We start from the raw sequence: 20,118 nt of genomic DNA, 5'->3' as shown, positions 1-20,118 counted from the left end.
TGGCAATGGTTAGATGGGAGGTGGTGCAGACCCCCAAAAAGTTAGGGGGGCTAGGTGTCGGAGATGCCATGGTGCGCAACACAGCCCTTCTCTTTAAGTGGTGGTGGCAGTTTTCGAAGGAGGATTGCCCCTTATGGAAGAAGGTGGTATGCTCTTGTAACAACCTCACCCCCAATGTGATGCTGTCATCCCAGGTCCTACCTACCCGAGGGCCATGGAAGGATATATGCCAGCTGCAGTTCAAGGATCAACGCCTAAAACAGAAAATGATCAATGGAATGTCTATGGAGATTGGCGATGGGAGGAGAACCCGGTTCTGGGAGGATGTATGGCTGCGTGAAGGGACTCTGAAAGATCTTTTTCCAAGGCTCTTCTTAGTTTCAAACCAAAGAGGATCCGTCATAGGGGATTGTGGGTTCTGGGACGGGCTAGAGTGGAGATGGAACTTCCAATGGAAGCGAGAGCTATTCCAATGGGAGTTGGACTTAGTGAACCAGTTGCATGAAACACTAAGACTGGTCAATCTAGTATATGGGAGAGAGGACAAAGTTGTGTGGAAATTTGATAAACAGGGTGTATTTTCTACTAACTCCTTTGTGCAGGTTATACAGGTGGAAATGCTTCCAGAGGATATGGCGAGCTACAACTTTACTAGGACAGTTTGGAAGGGTTTAGTCCCACCTAGAGTTGAATTGTTCATATGGTTTGTCTTGACTGGGAGGGTCAATACAAAAGAGAGGTTGAGTCGGTGGGAGTGGTTAACCAGGAGGATGTTGTCTGTGTGTTGTGTAATGATAGTGTTGAATCTGGATATCACTTGTTTCTTGGTTGTCGATTTTCTTGGCAGGTGTGATGTGCATGGCTGTCATTTGTTGGAAGGCAATGGTCCTTCCCGGGAACGCTAAAGGAGCACTTCCAAAGCTGGACTGAGTTATCAACTAGTAAACAGGAGCGAAAGAGGGGGATGGTATGTTTCTGTACCATTATCTGGAATATCTGGCTGGAAAGGAATAGGCAGATTTTTCAGAATGCAGGAAAAGGGGTTGACGATATCATCTACCAGTCATCCATGAACTATAAGGAATGGATAGGTGTGGATCCATTCTGTTGTTGATGGCAATGCCGAAGATGACAGGGGGCATCATTTAGTATTTTATAGCATACTCTTTTATAATTGTAGCTTTTGGTTTGTATTCTATGCTCCACTTGTTGTGTTGAGCTCTTTCTTTCAAAAAAAATAAACTATAAACAGTGGTTAGGTGTGGATCCCTTTTGTTGTTGGTGGCAATGCCGAAGATGACAGTGGGATATCTATTATTAGTGTTCTTTGCGTTGATTGCTTTGTTTTAATTGTCCTTGGTTATTTCTGTTTGTTATCTTCTTATGCTTTACTTGTTGTGTTGAGCTTTTTTCTTTCAAAACAAAAATTTCTTTAATTTTTGTTCAATCGAAAAAGGTTGTTTGATGCACTTTAAAGAATTGGTATTCATAGAGGAGTAGATTTTTCTCCCAAACCATTGAACCACTTTTGATTTACTAAAAATTGATAAAATAATTTCCTATCTTACATTTTTTATTTCGTACATTTAGTTTTTATTATTAATACTTTAATTTGTTGTTATAATAGAAAATAATATTTATTTCTTATTATGTTCAATAGTAATATAAATATTAATTTTAATAAAAAATAATTAAAAATATGTTTACAAATTTTAATTATTTGATAAAAAAATAATAATTAAAAAATTCGTTTACAAATTACGATCGAATTTAATTACAAGGGATATATATTCTCCAGTAATTAATTAATTAATTTTTTAATTTTATAGTTATCTATTATTTATAGTCGAATTTACTGACAGAAAAATTCGACCATAATGGATATATAGATTCGCCATCCTAGACCAATGTTACCGTAGCATTACGATAATCGTTGAGCATTATTTAGCGCCGTCCTTGTAAAATTTGAGCGTAACATGTTTTTGTCGAGCATTACGATATTCCTTAAACATTTTTTATCGTCGGATTTCTTGAGTAAACGATGGTAAATCTGATAGTAATCGTAGAATTCCATGTAGGATGTGAAAGTGTCTAAGTTTGTCAACGAATAATCTATCAGAAAGGTGGATGTATTGGCGAATTTGCGATGTATTTTTTCGAAAGAATTTCCCGTTGGTAACAACACAAAACCTATCATTAATTTATTGATGCAAAAGTCTGTCGACAAAATATTACCAACAATGGCTTTAGTTGTACGTGGAATTTGTCAGTAACCTAAAAATCTGTTGATCGAAAAGGGTGAAAAATCGATTATTAAATCTATCGTTAATTAACTATTTTCTTGAGGTCGTAGGAACTTTAATAGTGTTTTGGTATAAAATGTAGTGTAGATATTAAATTATGGTAAATAGAAATGATAATTGAACGACTAAACATTTAATTATAAATTGGATGAACTATGTTTTTGTTTTTAATATTTTTAAAAAATTTTAAAAATATTCTTAACATTTAATTTGATTTAATTTTGTCTTTAATATTTGAAATTTACTTGTAATTTTATCTTTTATATAATTTTTTTGTCGATCAAATATTTAATTATACCTTTTGTTCCGAGAGTTACCTAAAACATTGATTTGGACCTGAATGTGAGGTCCAGATCCCTTCGTGTGGCAGCGTCTGACTTGATGAGTTGTGTGGCAGCGCGTTTGACTTGATGAGTTGAGGTGCTGCCTGCCTGTTCGAGTTTCTCATGAAGAAGTGGGGTGATACTTGCAAGAGACTTCGATACTTAAGTTAACAAGAGTTTTAGGTAGATTTTTAATAGATTAGAACGTGAGTTACACCTGGGTTCCAGTGTATTTATAATAGCCTAGTTAACCACTTTTTATGAAGCATTTCTATCTTTTCTGATAGATAAGCGTTCCCTTTATCTTGGGAGTTTGTTGGTACCTTCTAGATGAGGTAGAGGTAGTAGGAGAAATTCAAGAAAGCAGTTACTAGTTAGGTCAAGTGGAGCTGGACCTTTACGTCATTGTTCGATCTCTTCAAAGAAGTCGAACTTGTCATGAAGTTCACCTTTATTGGTGGGCCTTTTTGTGTTATTGGGCCTGATTTTTTCATTCTGTTAAACCAGAATATGAACACTTTTTATAAATTTATAATAATTGAAACTGATTACAATATTATTATTATTATTATTATTATTATTATTATTATTATTATTATTAATAAGAAGTTGCATCAAGTACAATAAACAAAGTCACTCTTTCTAGATATAAAACGTCCATCAAATTTAATAACCAAATTCAAAACACTAGCATCGTAAGATTGATTCAGAGCTTAGACGCTAGTTTAGAGGTATCTGATTTATTTAAGAAAATAAAAATTATAGAAAATGGGGAGTGGATCTTCTCTAATAAAAAAAAATTAGATGCTATTCAATATTTAATCTAAGTCTTCATTGCTTTCTCTTTTTTATTTAATTTTAATCCCACTTAAAGAATTAAAGATGAAAGATCATACTTTATTCTCTCAAGTGTTTTTTTCACTGGAAAAGATTCATTTCCTAGAAAGTGTAGGATGTTTATGCGAGGAGTGCAGATAGCATGGTCAATGACGAAGCACTTTATTGCATATATTTGGTTGGCTCTCTCGGTTGGGTGGTCATCAAAGAAAAGATATGTGTTTCTGTTTGCACAAAAATCACTATACGGACGGCATGCCAGATCACCATTGATGCTTCGAGGGCAACACGGTTTGATTGCTTCTACGATCCCTGCACAAGTTATAAAGTGCATTCGTCATATTTGAAACAATAAAGAGTGAGTCCCATCCATGTATATTTTACAAGTGTGTCGATAATTTTGGTTATTGATTTTAATTATATACAAATTTTTATAATTAAAATTAATAGACAAAATTATCAAAACACCTTAAACGCTAAAATACTTGAAATGTTTCCTTCTTATATATGAACACAAACCAAATTTATGAAGTGGCCACCTCTTTTACTCTGGATGTTTTTACTATTCATTATTTGACCTATCAAATTTCTTTGGTGTTATCCAGAAAATAAAATTGTAAATTTGTGTTTTTCAATTTTTTTATACATAATAAGATCTACCATAAAAACTATAAAATAAGAGTGCTCAATTTTGTTGATGTGGAGAAAATTAGTGTGTAATATATTATTATAGAAAGGGTTGGTGTTTCTCTTTAATATAGAAATAATTTTTTATAAATTGTTATTGAGCAAATCGGACAGTTAAATTTATTGAGGAGAGAAGAGAAGAATGGAATTGGTGGATCAGATTTACATATTATAACTTTTTTAAAAATTCAGGTTCATAAATCAAAGGATAAAATTTATGATTTTAAAAAAATAAAATGTTTATAATTACAAATCCGAGAGTAAGATTTTTTATTTTAAGAATAAAAAAATTCATAAATACAAATCTTATCCTAAGTTTTCTGATTTTTTAAGGAAATAAAAAAAAATTTATAAATACAAATCTAACTCTAAAATTTTAACTTTTAAATTTTAAGCTGATTTTAGTAGTTAATTTTAGTGTACAAATAATATTTTTATTGTTTTATTATATGTGCATTTCTAAGACTATATTCTTAATTTCAAAATAATCCAATATCAATAAATGCAATAACTCTTTGATTAAAAAATATAATAATCGAGGAATATAATATAGTGTTTTATATCATCATTTTTATTTTTTAACTTGACATTAAAATATCAAATATCCACTCATTTAAATAAAATAAAAATTTTATATTTGTAAAAATAAATTTTAATAATTTTTTTAAGAATTAAATTGTAAAAATCTAAAACGTCTTAGATTTTAAAACAGAATAACAACAGTTTATTACCAAACAAAACTTAGCAAAAATTGAAAGAAAACCAAAGAATATTTTCTAAAAAGGGAAAACAAAAGACATGTGACTTTGTTCTTATTACCATATTTATGTGGGTTTTGTCTTATCTCCATGATGCTCTTGTTGAGATCTGAATAGACAAAGGTAAAACCCGGAAGCTGAGTCTGCAATTCATGGAGTAAAATAAGCAATTTCTTATTGTAAAAGGAGATCCGTTTGTTCATCTTCTCACTACACTTTCCTATTGGTTTTAAGTGCAGAGTCATTGATGGAAAGCACCCTGCTGGAGGAACATTGTTCACAAAGAATTTTCTTGCTCCTAGGCTATGAAGTATCTGTCACAAAAAAAAACAATAATAATAATAATCGAAAAGGTGAAAGGAACGTCATGCTTTTTTCTTTTTCTTCGATTATTGTATTATTTGATGTAAAAAAATCAAAATAGGAGTGCGGAGTGACAAACTCCCAAGAGACATGCTGCATCTGTGTTAAGGGGAAGAGAATTGAGATTCAAACAAAGTTCAATTGGCTCAATATAAAGAAATTAACATAATATGTTTTCGTGGAAACAAGGTATATATACAAAAATATTTAAAAGATAATAAAAAATCAGTTTAATACAGTCTAAATTATTTTATTTTGTAGTCATATATCTTATTTTGCATTTTTTAACCATTGCTGAAATAATTATATAATATTAAATATAATAAATATATAATTATAGATATTATATATAAAAAAAATCATTGATGATAAATTAAATAAAATAACTTTAAATTATTTTTTTTCTAACGTTAGCCGGATATAAATGAAATTGTTCCGGGCAAAATCTTAGGGATTAGGGGTGTCCGCGGATCGGATCGGATTGGATATGGCCAAAAATTTGATCCGATCCGCACAATTTTCATTGGATTGGATCAGATATGATATCCGCGCTTTTTGGTACCGGATTCGATCCGATCCGATCCGCAAATGTGCGGATCGGATCGGATATCAGATATATCCGCATAATTAAACCTTCTCTTTTTAATCATATTTTTATGTGAAAAATTCAATAAAAATATTTCTTTCACACTTTTAAACTTATTTATTCCTAAAATATTTTTAATCAAACACTTTCTAAATAATAAAAATAAAATAATACAATATATGAATAATAATTACTAACTAAAACATACAAACAAGTAAATATAATATCAAACATATATATATATATTTATTTATTTTTTAATTATTAATGTGCGGAATCGGATACGCAGATGTAGAGCAGATATCCGCGATCCGATCCGCAAAGGGTGCCGATCCGATCCGATCCGATCAATTTGCGGATCGGATCGTATCCGCAATTTTCGGATCGGATGCGGATATTTACCCCGGATCTGCGGATACGATCCGATCCATAGACACCCCTATTAGGGATAAATGTGTTACTTTTATCAGTTTGTGCAATAATGTACTCGTTAATTGTATATGTAAATAAATTTGACATACCTGCAAGCGTATTTTGAATTCATTTATGAGGTAGGAAGCAAATTTCCTACTACCACGAAATGTTCTGTTTTTGAAGTGATCATTCACACCCGAAGATACCAAAAACAAGGATTCAGATACATGCTTCTCCACTGCTTCTTCACCTAACCCCTTTGGCAAAATCTCCTTAACTGTCCTCTCGAATCCCCTTATTTGTTCGTCCATTATCAATGAAGTTTTCTAATTAAAGCAAGCACAAATAGTATACGGTATCATAAATTCGTTTAATTTTTAAAATAAGTAAAAAAAAAAGAAGTAATCTTTTAGCTAATGAAATTTTGAAGTAGAGGTGTGAGAATACGAGACACTAACATTATTGGTGTCTGGCAAAATTCCAGAACCCCCCGATGCGTAATTTATGCCTGTAGTTATGACTCTGTTTCCTTTACTTGAAAGTCCCAAGTACGCAGGGGCAAAAGGCAGACCAAGGTATATAGCTGCAAAAATTAAAAAGAAAACAATTGAATCACAAAAATGATGTAACTATATCTAGATTCAAGACTCAAGAGTGAACTAAATGTAAAGAAATACTAATCTTAATCCTCTTTGCTAGTTACAGCTTCTTCTTTTTGTTGGATCAAGATGTATGTACGCTAAATCTTCTTTATATAAATTAGCAGAAATTTATTATAGGCGGCCGTTATGTTTTTTTTTTTTTTTTTAATTTCTAACACTATTTTCTTGTGCGATCATTAGCATACACAAGGATATTTGAGCAATTATACACACATATTTTCTATATACACAAACTACAAAATAAAAAATTTAGATGAGTAACTTTTTTAGTCAACATGTAACCAATTGTTTGGTTGAGTTTATGAGTGGGAGTTTTATTTGTATGTTAACAGTAAATAAAATATGTTCTGCACAAATCAGTAAGAATCTTGTATTATGAATGATTCTAGATATATAGTTTCTCACCAAGTAAATCAGCAACAGTTTTGCCATTAGTGCAGCGACCAGTGGGTGTGCCGAAATCTATGCCATAAGGAAAGAAATTTCGCAGATCCGCTCCTGGCACATAGTGGTTGTTACCACACTCAACAAACGAATCACCGAACACATACAGTGCTGGAATCTGATTTGATTGCTCAGTCTTCGTTGCAAATGCTATGAGTAGCAAAACGGTTAGGATCAAACTATGGTTTAGATGGTTGTTCGTACTCATTTTTTTGGAGTCAATTTAATTGTGTATTTGAAACTATGAATATGAATTATGATATGATGGGGTTTCTTCTGTCATGGCGTCCGCTTTTTGTAGTAAGGAGGTTCTAGGAACGCTTATTGTTCTATAATGTGGTTTGGTTCTTTGAAGAAAAATTCCTAGTGCTCCTTCTAAAGAAATATATCTCATATAATATGACAAATTTAATCATTATGACAAGACATATTTACAATAAAGCCAAAAGAATATATAAAGTTGGATCTAATTTCAACGGAATATAAGTATAAAGATATTAATAACACTAGACATATGTAAAAATAAATCAGTCATCAAATTCTAATTTGTATAAAATATATGTTAAAATATAAAATAAATATTAAAAATAAATTAAATTATAAATTATTTAAATATAAATTTATAGTAATTAATTTAATGGTTGAGTTTTTATGCATATAATATTTTTAAAAGTAGAGATATTTAATTGTATTAAGAATTTATTTGGATGATATTAAGTTATTAGAAAAATATTTATTTTTTAATTTAAAATTTTTTTTATTTTTAATATATTTGCCAAAATTTTAGTAGTAGACTAAAAATATTTGAAAAATAAAAAGAAAATTTTTGTTTAGACGCTATAATTTATATTTTTTTAAAGATTTTTTATTTAAAAAAAAGATATTTCTAACATAATAAATAAACAAAAAGGTACTTTTATATCATTATACCCGAAAACGAATATATGCTGTAGTTTGTAGGGACAAGTGCCCCCACTAACAATTTGAAAAAAAATAAATCTCTACATACAAATTAATTAACTAAACAAGTCCAACAAGTCATTTACACTCATTACTCATATGCACACGTTCTTCTTCTTCTTCTTCTTCTTCTTCTTCTTCTTCTTCTTCTTCTTCTTCTTCTTCTTCTTCTTCTTCTTCTTCTTCTTCTTCTTCTTCTTCTTCTTCTTCTTCATTATCTTTCTCTTTCGTTATCATCGCACCAACACCTCCTTCCCCTCCTTCTTTTCTCATTGGAATTTCTTCTCCTCCTTCTTTTTTCTCCTTCTTCTCCATCATCTTCATCATCATGATCATCATCATTATAGTCATCGTCGTCTTCTTCTTATATGTATCATCGTTATCGTTATCATCATTATTATTATCATTATCATAGAAATTTTGCCATATTGATGACGTTGCCCGATCCAAAATTGATTTGGATGTGTTTTTGCTGATAATTCAGTCATTTTTGTGTGTTATTTTCAAACTCAGTTTGTGTGTCGTAATCATTAAAAAAATATTTCTGTGTATTTGTAGCAACATTTCGGTGTAAAAACTAAGAAGTTTATGTGTTATTGTCAAAAAATTCCAGTGTATTTGCATTCTGATAAGTTTTGCATAATTCAAAACTCTTCTTCTTCCTCCTCCTCATCTTCTGCTACTGCTTCTTCTTCTTTTTTTTCATCATCATCATCATCATCTTTTTTTTATTCATCTTTTCTTTCTTGTTTTACCTTCTCATGTTTCTTCTTGTTTTACTCTCTTAACAAGAATAAAAACAAAAGAAAATTAAACAGAGAAGAAGAAGAAACACATAATGCTGCAAAATTACTTGGAAGATGATGAATTTACATTCATTCAACTAAAAAAAAAGAAAGAAATAAAGAAAAAACAAAAAAGAAAAATGCATTAAAAGAAATATTTTGTGCATTTGTAGCGAAATTTCGGTACAAGAGTTCTGAATCTAAATTATTATTGTGATGAATCTATTCCATTCTTGTTTCGATGTATTTTGAAAAACTTTCGGTATATTTATATTCTGATAAGTTCTGCATAATTCAAAACTTTTTCTCTTCCTCCTTCTCATCTCCTGCTGTTGCTTCTTTTTTATCTTCTTATTTTATTTTTTTATAATTTTTCTTCAGAAGAAAAAATCAAAGAAAGAAGAAAAAAATACATAATATTGTAAAATCAATAGAAAGAGGAGGAGAAAAAAATGCAACAACAACAACATCAATAAAAAGAACAACAATGAGAATAAAACACGCGAAAAAGAAGAAACACGAAGAAAAAGGAGGAGGAACACAAACAAGAAGGAGAAGAAGGAGTAGGAGGAGGAACACGGGATACAAACGTTGGATGAGGAACACGAAGAAAAACGGCGTGATTTCACGCGCACGTTATGTAAGTAAAAGTCGTGTATGTGTAGCGAGACTGTTTGGAAAAATGTAAGAAATATATATATATATATATATATATATATATATATATATATATATATATATATATATATATATATATATATAGAGAGAGAGAGAGAGAGAGAGAGAGAGAGAGAGAGAGAGATGTTCATGTATGGCATTGTGGTTGTACGGTACTTGATGTTCCACGCTCTTTAATCGTTTAGATATATTTTAAAATACTGGAATGGTGAGGATTGGGGCATGTGGCCTTTTGCGGACCAGACGCTGTGATATTCATGGTGGGGCCTCAATTGGTTGGAAAGTTTTTCGTTCATTAAGCAAGCGGTTTGTGTGTATGCCCAAGGGTGAGTCGACACTTGAAAGCTAGAGTGGCATGATTTGATGAAGCGGAGTGGAGTCGATTGGGTTGTGGGCCGTATTTTTTTTTGTTGCTTTTCCACTGCTATTGGGCCAATGTTTCATGGTTTGGGCCAGTTCAATTTCATGAAATAGAAGTAGTGTGTTGCATGGCTGTGAATCAGTGCTTCCTAACAAAAAATGTGAACATATTTTTGTTGTTGCTCAAGAAAAGAGTTTAGGAAAAGGGTTTTTGCTAGTAAGTGTTTTTGTTGCTAGAAAAAATGTACCTCTCTTTCTGTTTTGATAAAATGTAGGTTCAGTGATTACAATAATGAATTCGAGAAGGTGCTTAATGAATTCGGGTGTCATAATATTTATCAAGAAAATGGATGTGTATATATATATGTGTGTGTGTCATTGTTATGTTAATGCATGGGTATATATATACATTGCCAATCTTTCTTTTCCTTCTACTTATGTCGGCGAATATCGAACTTGATAAAAATAATAATATTATTATTTAAACTCTATTATAATTAGAGCAAGCAAAATAAATAAATAACATGATAGTAAAATTATATTACTATTTATTTTACTTCGAGGTTCGAAAACCGCTTGCCGAAATAAAACTAATCGCTGAAAATAACATTGTTCAAAAAATATCGTGTTGGCATAAAACTAGAGTTGTTACACCTAACCTTAACAGAGGAGATTAGTTCCTCATAGTGTGCTTAGGAAATATCCAAACAATTAATTGAAAATGGCTGGGAGAGAAAGAGAACACGTATGTGTCCCCTTTCCTTTAAATACTAACCCTAAAACTAATTTCAAAATTCAAAACTAATCAAAATAGAATCAAATCTTAATTAGCTAGTGATCTTCCTTGTAATTGAAATTTAAAATTTAGTTCCTTAGTTGAAAATGATGGGCTTGAAACTTCAATCTTGGGCCAACAAACACTTGAAGTTGGAGAGATTAGTGAAGGATTAGGAAAGGTTAGTGAAGAATTGAAGGCCCTGGGAGTGGCCCAATGCCATGCATTATACACAAACTTCCCAAGTATAAGCATGGCTTATATTGACAATTATTGGCCTCTGTATGAATTCTCACGTTATCGCAGGAATTCTCACGTATAACTTGGGAATTCCCAAGTGTAACGCAAGAATTCAACGCAGGAGGAGGCTATGCTAGACGCATGTCCACTATAGACTATTATATATTGTTGGAAAGCCCTGGATATTAGCTTTCTAAAACTGCTAAACTGGTTTATTTGGACCTCTCTAGCTCAAGTTATGCTCGTGGGAGTATGAAGAGATCAGAGGGGCTTTTGGCATGTGCGTATAATGCAAGGATCTTCAAGTAGTATGCATGGTGGCTCAAGTAGTACACATGGAATAAGGCTTGCTCCAGGGGCTTGTGTTTGCTCTTACGTATATTGATACGTGAATATTTTATACCCATTTTTTGCTTAATTTCTGGTTAAATTTAGTGGGAATGTAGTAAATTTAGTTAGATTTTAGTATTAAAACCCTTTTTGGATACTACTTTGAGTTTTCCTGGTGTTTTTATGATTTTAGGTAAAATTCGGATCAATTCGGCAGAGTTTTAAGCAAAAAGGAGAAGAATTGAAGTTGCCCCCTTGGGCGCTAAATGCCAAGCTGGCATGTAGCGCCAACAACTAGCACATATCAGAAGCGTTTCTGCCTCCTTGGGCGCTAAATGCCAATCCTGGCATTTAGCGCTAGCAATCCGGATCACAATCACACTCTTGGAGCATATTTAGCTAGATTTAGCTTTTAATTATTATTTTATCTTTTATTTTTGTAATTTTTATTTGCAAATAAAATCTTTTAGGATTAGAATTTGTTATTCTTTTTTAATTTCAAATCAAATTAGGTTAGATATAAAAAGGAAAAGATTCACCCTTTAAGGGGGATCTTCTTACTTCCGCACATTTCACTTTTCAGAACCCTTGTTTTCTCTGTAATTCATGAGCCACTAAACTTCCTCGGTTAAGGTTAGGAGCTCTATTTATTTCTATGGATTAAGACTATTGCTTTTCTATTTTAATTTATGTATTGATTCAGTTTCAAGGATTGCTTTCATTTTTCATCTTAAATATGGGTGGAAAAACAGTATAACCCTTATTCTACATGTGTTCTTGTGATTCTCGACAGAGCTATCTCGCTTGAACAATAGCCTGAAAGCAAATTCCTCCTAAATTGCTAATTACTTGAAGTAATCTGAATATGTGACATATAATCTGTTTAGCTTTGGGTAATTAGGGATTCTATGGCTATAAACTAGATTTTCCCTTCACCCTCTAATCTAAATTAAGTAACCAAGACATTGGCGGTTAAGTTGGGTTAGAGAAGACTAAATCACTAAGACATTAAGGTTTAGTCAATTACAGTTTGCTGTGAAACGAATCTTGCATGATTAAAATAGTTGGTAAGAGAACTTAATCCGGAAAATAAACAACTCCGAAGCCTTAACTACTTTCCATCATATATCTCACATCATTCTTATTGTTTGCTTTCGTACTTTCTGAATTTCCATTTCATGCATTTTATATAGTCCTTAAAACATAACTTTCTGGTTGCCTGACTAAGTGGATCATTTGACCATTGTTGCTCAGTCCATCAATCCTCGTGGGATTCGACCCTCACTCACCTGAGGTATTACTTGATACGACCCAGTGCACTTGCCGGTTAGTTTGTGGGTATTCAAAAATTCACATCACATATACGCATGGAACTCAAGTATTACGCATGGAACTCCCAAGTAGTATGCATGGAGCTTCAAGTAGTATGCATGGAGTGGATTTGGCTACTAGAGGTGTATTTTTGCTATGCGTTATATGCTTAGTGTAACACCCTACCACGCAGAGTCTTATGCTATAGTCATAAAACTGAGGTGGCAAGGTATTACGATCTCTAAAGGGGGTTTTCAAGAAATGAAAGATTAAAGGAACTTAAGAAATAAAAGAACTAAGCAATGATCAAAATTGTAAATTAATGCAAGCAAAGGTAAATAGGATCAAAACTAATGAAAATGCTATAAATGCAATAAAAGGCCTTGACTTGGGAATGAGGATCCAAGGAATCCTATCATCACCATAACCACAACTATGGTAATTATGATGAGTCAATCTCGCCTAGTCAACCCCAACCATCGAGGAGTAAGTCAAGCAAGCATAATTGACCTTAATCCATAAGTCCTAGCTAACTTACCAAACTAGTTGATAAAAAAGCTAGCGTCAATGGAAACAAGAGTCAACTAACTACCCAAGAATTACCACTAAATGTTGGACATTATGACTCTAGTATCCTAGGAACTCAAACCACAAGCCAAGGTGGGCAAATCTACTCAAATTCTAAGGTTGGCATTTTCACAAATAGCTTGTGTGCATAAAAGTAAAACATGGGAAATTGTAAAGTAAAATAGAAAACTATAACCAACTATCAACAATACCAACAATAAACAAGCAATCAAACATAAAGAAAACATGAAACATAAAATTCATTAATCAAAACTTCAAGAAACACAAAATTGCAATTATAAACAAGTAACTTGAACCAAGGCAAATGAAAGTAAAGATAATGTAATTAAAGAGGAATTAAAGAGTACTTACAATTAAAGATGATCAAGATCCAAAATTAAACTTGCTATAAAATGCTACATGAAAACCACATAAACCCTAGGAGAGCTCTCTACTCTACTCCTACTCCTACTCCTAATTAACTATGCTAAAAAATGTAAAAAGTGGCCTTCTACTCTAATGCCTTCATATGGCTTCAATCCCCCTTGATATAGCACTTCCCTTTCAGCATTGGAGCTTCCAAAAGTGGGCCAAAGGCCCCCAAAATCGCGCAGCACGCGTTTCTTTGATGAAATCACGTGCAGGGACCTGTGCGGACGCACAGACGTATGCGTCCGCACACTCGGCTGAAAATTGACCTGTGCGTGCTGGTGCACGAAATTGTATATGTTAATGTTAATGTTATTATTTCTTACAACTTCGCACAACTAACCAGCAAGTGCACTGGATCGTCCAAGTAATACCTTACGTGAGTAAGGGTCGAATCCCATGGAGATTGTTGGTTTGAAGCAATCTATGGTTATCTTGTAAATCTTAGTCAGGAGATTAATTATATTTATCAGTTTGAATTGCGAAAAATAAAAGAGCATGAATTAAATACTTGTTCTGCAGTAATGGAGAATATGTTGGAGTTTTGGAGATGCTTTGTCCTCTGAATCTCTGCTTTCTCTCTGTCTTCTTCTTCACGCACGCAAGGTCCCTCCTATGGCAAGCTGTGTGTTGATGGATCACCGTTGTCAATGGCTACCATCCGTCCTTTCAGTGAAAAGGGTCCACGTGCACTGTCACTGCACGGCTAATCATATGTTGGTTCCCACTCATGCTGGAATAGGATCCATTGATCCTTTTGCGTCTGTCACTACGCCCAACACTCGCGAGTTTGAAGCTCGTCACAGTCATCCAATCCCCGAATCCTACTCGGAATACCACAGACAAGGTTTAGACTTTCCGGATTCTCACGAATGTTGCCAATGGGTTCTAGCTTATACCACGAAGATCCTGATTAAGGAATCCAAGAGATATTCATTCAATCTAATGTAGAGCGGAGGTGGTTGTCAGGCACGCGTTCATAGGTTGAGAATGGTGATGAGTGTCATGGATCATCACATCCATCATATTGAAGTGCGAATGAACATCTTAGATAGAAACAAGCGTGTTTGAATAGAAAACAAAAATAATTGCATTAATCCATCGAGACACAGCAGAGCTCCTCACCCCCAACAATGGAGTTTAGAGACTCATGCCATCAAAGAGTACAAAGTTCAGATCTAAAATGTTATGAGATACAAAATAAATCTCTAAAAGTTGTTTAAATACTAAACGAGTAACCTAGGTTTACAGAGAATGAGTAAACTATGATAGATAGTGCAGAAATCCACTTCTGGGGCCCACTTGGTGTGTGATGGGGCTGAGACTTAAGCTTCTCACGTGCCTGGGCTGTTTTGGGCGTTCAACGCCAGGTTGTAACCTGTTTCTGGCGTTGAACTCCACTTTGTAACCTGTTTCTGGCGCTGAACGCCAGACTGCAACATGGAACTGGCGTTGAACACCAGTTTATGTCGTCTATCCTTGAGCAAAGTATAGACTACTATATATTTCTGGAAAGCCCTGGATGTGTACTTTCTAAAGCAATTAGAAGCGCGCCAATTGGACTCTTGTAGCTCCAAAAAATCCATTCCGAGTGCAGAGAGGTCAGAATCCAACAGCATCAGCAGTCCTTTTTCAGCCTGAGTCAGATTTTTGCTCAGCTCCCTCAATTTCAGCCAGAAAATACCTGAAATTACAGAAAAACACACAAACTCATAGTAAAGTCCAGAAATATGAATTTTTCCTAAAAACGAATGAAAATATACTAAAAACTAACTAAAACATACTAAAAACTACATGAAATTAACCCCAAAAAGCGTATAAAATATCCACTCATCACGCGCACAGGTGCTTGTGCGTACGCACACTTCGCTGTGTGTGCTTTTCCTTATTTTCTTTATGTTTTCTCCCTTGTACATGCCTTCTTCCACTTTTGCCTATCCATTCTTGCCTAATTGACTTGAAATCACTCAACAAACATGTCATGGCATCAAATGGAATAAAAGTGGAATTAAACTGCTCATTTCAAGCACAAAATTGCATGTTTTCACATTTAAGTCCAAATTAGGGATCAAACACAAAAGTATGCTATTTTGGTGCTTAAGTGTGAGTTCATGTGCTAGAATCCATCCAAATTAAGTCAAAATGTATCATCAAATATGGACTCATCAATTCTTCCACACTTAAACAATAGCGTGTCCTCATGCTAGACCAACAAGGAAAACAATCAAGAGGGGTTTGACGAACGGATTTTCTGTCAGTAAAGAATTTCACAATTAAATCCTCGTTGCAAGTATAGTTTCTAAACTAGTAAAGAATCCTTTCGTACAAAAGTTTTGTTTGTCACTTAAGCAAACCCAATGAAAAATAATAACCGAAGTATTTAAACCTCGGGTCGTCTCTCAAGAAATTACAGGAAGGTGTGAATTATTATTGGTTATGGAAAAGTATCTTTTTGGGTTTTTGAAATAGGGAACAAGAAAATAAATTGGCAAGAAAGTAAATTAATTATCATGAAAACCCTTGTAATGTATAAGAACTGAAAATCCCATCCTAGTTATCCTTATCAATTGTGATGAGAATTGTTTATTGCTCCCACTTAGTTAACCCTTACTAAATAAAGGAAAGTCAAATGGACCAATCAATGGGATTCCTCAAGTCCTAGTCAACTCCTAAGGAAAGACTAGCTTTAGAGGGATCCAAATCAATCAGTAAATTCTAATTTTCAATCAACAAGGAGTTTGATAACTCAAGTGTCACTAATTACTCAATCAAAGCAAAAAGGGAAGAAATCTAAATTAAATTAAAAGCATCAATAACATAAATTGAATAAAGCAATCATAAATCTTAAATACCTCAAATTGTATTAAATAAAGAAATCAAATCTAACATGGAGTTCATAAACCAATTTGGCAACATAAGTAATTAAAAAGAGGAATAGATAAACCAATATACTAGAATAAATAAAGTAGAAGAGAAATTAAATAAAGGAACATGGAACCTAGAATGAAAAAGAAATAAACCTAAAACTAAGAGAAATCCTAAATCCTAAAAACTAGAGAGCCTCTCTCTCTAGAAAAATTACATCTAAAACCTGAAATTCTGTATATTGAATGAATGATTGATGAATGATTTGATTCCTCCATTCTCCAGCCTCTATTCTGTATTCTCGGGCTTGGATTTAGGCCGAAAAGGAGCCCAGAAATCGCTGGGGGCGAATTCTGCAACTTTCTGCATGTGGCATCTGTCACGCGTACGCGTAGGTCACGCATGCGCGTCATTTGGTGATTTCCCTTGTCACGCGTACGCGTCAGTCACGCGTACGAGTCACTCGTGCTCTGCGCTAGGCACGCGTCCGCATCATCCAGGCGCGCACGTCACTCTCGTTTTCTTCAAAACTTCATTTTCTCGCGTTCCTTCCACTTTTGCATGTTTCCCTTCTGTCCTCTAAGCCATTCCTACCCTATAAAGCCTGAAAATACTTAACACATGGATCACCGGCATCGAATGGTAATAAAGGATAATTAAAATTAACAGTTTTAAGGTCTAGGAAACATGTTTTCCACTATATCACAGAATAAAGAAGGAATTGTAAAACTATGCAAATTATATTAACAAGTGAGCAAAGATTTGATAAAAACCACTCAAATGAGCACAAGATAAATCATAAAATAGTGGTTTATCAACCTCCCCACACTTAAACATTAGCATGTCCTCATGCTAAATTCAAGAGAAACTGAAAAAGAGTGAAGGTAGAATGTAGAATCTATGCAATGCAATCTATCTAAATGCAAGCTACCTATATGAATCACGCAATTCTAATTACTATCCACCTAGATATATAAAGCTTACATGTGGTTAAATTGAGTCAAATTTTTCAAGGAAATATATATGCACAACCAAGGGCTAAACCATATTAAAACACATTCACAGTTGAGTTGAGTCAGTCAAAAGAGCTCACAAACTTGCAAGACAAGCAATGATTAAACATGGATATATGGAAATGAGCTATTGAACCCTCACTGGATTTGTATATATGCTCTAATCACTCAGTGTTTGGGGTTAATCACTCTATTCTTCTCTAGTCATGCTTTCTAAAACTTTGTTCTTCATCTAACCAATCAACAAATATTTAATGTACACATGCAAACATCATGAGGTCTTTCCAAGGTTGTAATGGGGTAAGGCAGAAGTGAGGATATATATATGGCCAAGTGAGCTATAAATTGAATCTTTGATTAGTCTAAGATCTCACTTAACATATACATACTTTATACAATTCTAAAATTATGCCTAGCTATCCAATTTTCCCACTTTTGTATCACATACTCATGCATCAATTTTTCTCTTAATTTGTATCACATATGCATTGATTTTTTATTAACTTAATATTGGGGTAATTTTGTCCCCTTATTTATTTATTTACTTAAAGGGTGTTTTTTTCATAACATGAACATAAAATATCAATGCACATGGTATTTTAATTATTTAAGTCTCACATGAGCATGCACCCAAATTTCAAGTATTGTGTCAATTTAACACTTTCCTATCAACCCAACTTCCCTCGTTTTTCCACACTTAATTGATACACAATCTCTAACTTAAACTAACCAAAGATTCAATTTGGGGTATTTAATTTGTTTTTCTGCTTAAGGCTAGTGATGTGGTAAAATACAGAATAAGTCGGGATTAAAAGGCTCAAGGTGGCTAACAAGGGTGACTTAAAAGGGTAGGCTATTTGGGATAAGTGAGAAAAAATAAGTAATGGCCTCAATCATATGCAAGCATGTAAATACATTCTATATTGAACATATAAAATAGAACAAAGTAAAGTCTGCAATCATAGTGAAGAAACACACAAGAATAAAATATTATGGCTAAATAATGTAACCATGCAACTAAGCTAAAAAACTCACGGGTTGTGTATTTTTTGGCTCAAAAACCATATATCAGTCATGTATATCATGCAAGTAAGAGTAAAGAGTTTCAACTCTAATCAATGTGAATTTTTGAATGGCTTTTATAAAAATAAATATATTCCTTGAAAAAAAAATGTCATCAATTTACCAACATTTATTGTGATTATGAAAAACTTAAAAATCTCTAGTTTACTCTCTGTTTTCAATTAAACCAAATTATCATATGCTAAAAGGGTAAACTAAACTTAATAATCCATATTTTTCTATATCACAACTAATAGCTAAGAGTGCAAATCAAGCTAAATATCTGAGATATATACAGCCCAAAGTGCAAAATGTAATAAAGTAGAAATAAACAAAAATACAATAAAAGAAAATGTGCAAGTACTGGAAGGAAAATAAGATAAAATAAAGCAAAAATACAAAATAAAGCAAAAATAGGATAAAAAGGGTCTGAAAGTAGTTCACCAAAATAAAATCCGCCAGATATGGCGACCTCCCCACACTTATATAATAGCATCGTCCTCGATGCTCAGTCAAGCTGGGTGTGAAGGAATGTCGTCTCCGGAAGGGTGTGCTGATGCTGTCTCTATGGGCTCTGGCAGCGAAGGTGCCTGAGGCTCTGCCTGTATAGGGGCCTGTGGATCTGCCGGTTGTGTCTGCTGAGGCTCCTCGTGCTGGGGCTCTGCTTGCTGGGGCGCTGCCTGCTCATCCTCTGCCCGTGCATCCTCCTCATATGGCTCTGATGGTGTGTCAGGCTCGGAGGAGATGTCAGTGTGTCCTGACCGGATCATCAGCTTCAGATGCTTATAGTGTCGCTTATTGTGATGCTCAGACCCCTCATATCGCCGCTGGTTGCGGTGCTCCATCTGATCCAAACGCTCAAAGAGTCAGTGCACTAGGTGGTAAATAGGCTGGGAAGCGAAAGATGGTGCTGTGGGTGTGGGTGGGGCAGCAGGTGTGGAATGGGCAGCAGAGGATATGGCTACATCAGCGGAGGCAGTAAGAGAAGGAGGTCTGTGTCCCAGAGCCTCGAACCTCTTGCCATGTGGGATGATCTTCCTACAGTCGGCAGCTGGTGGCCTCTCATCATCAAGCTCCCAGGGTACCTCAGCTCGGCGGCCCATCTGGGTAATCAAATAGGGGAATGGCAGAGTGCCTCGGACGTGAACCCTGGCCATGTACTGCCGGATAAATCGGGGAAGGTACAGGTCCTTGCCTTCCATAACGCACCAGATGGGAGTAATCCTGGCAGCTGGCACCTCAGTCTCGTGAGTGCTCGGCATAACATAGTTGCTCAGAATTTGTTGCCATTGCCGAGCCTCATCATTAAGATAAATAATTTTGATGCCCTTTGGATTTACTGTCGACTTGCCCATGACCCAGGGAA

At 34.1% G+C, this 20,118-nt stretch overlaps 1 protein-coding gene across 1 annotated transcript; it reads right to left on the bottom strand.

Annotated features, from left to right (window-relative positions):
* Positions 1-3,271: 3,271 nt before the first annotated feature.
* On the bottom strand, positions 3,272-7,769 carry LOC107641106 (GDSL esterase/lipase At2g03980). Its single transcript, XM_088486156.1, has 5 exons — positions 7,339-7,769; positions 6,730-6,854; positions 6,379-6,597; positions 4,970-5,222; positions 3,272-3,775 (listed from the first exon to the last, which is right to left on the bottom strand). Exons 1-5 carry the CDS (start codon positions 7,583-7,585, stop codon positions 3,495-3,497), a joined length of 1,125 nt encoding a protein of 374 aa, XP_088342282.1. The 5' UTR covers positions 7,586-7,769; the 3' UTR covers positions 3,272-3,494.
* Positions 7,770-20,118: the final 12,349 nt, after the last annotated feature.

This window comes from Arachis ipaensis, chromosome B5, assembly GCF_059453495.1.
Source record: "Arachis ipaensis isolate K30076 ecotype BB chromosome B5, ASM5945349v1, whole genome shotgun sequence".
In the NCBI taxonomy this organism is placed as follows: Eukaryota; Viridiplantae; Streptophyta; class Magnoliopsida; order Fabales; family Fabaceae; genus Arachis; species Arachis ipaensis.
This window is presented reverse-complemented; position numbering and strand designations above follow the sequence as displayed.

Excerpts from the sequence above, each read along its gene's own strand:
- LOC107641106 (XM_088486156.1), bottom strand. The coding sequence starts at position 7,585 with ATGAGTACGAACAACCATCTAAACCATAGTTTGATCCTAACCGTTTTG. Across the intron at positions 6,855-7,338 it reads AACTGTTGCTGATTTACTTG|CTATATACCTTGGTCTGCCT; the intron begins GTGAGAAACTAT and ends TAATTTTTGCAG. Across the intron at positions 3,776-4,969 it reads ACAAAACCCACATAAATATG|GGATCGTAGAAGCAATCAAA; the intron begins GTAATAAGAACA and ends TAACTTGTGCAG.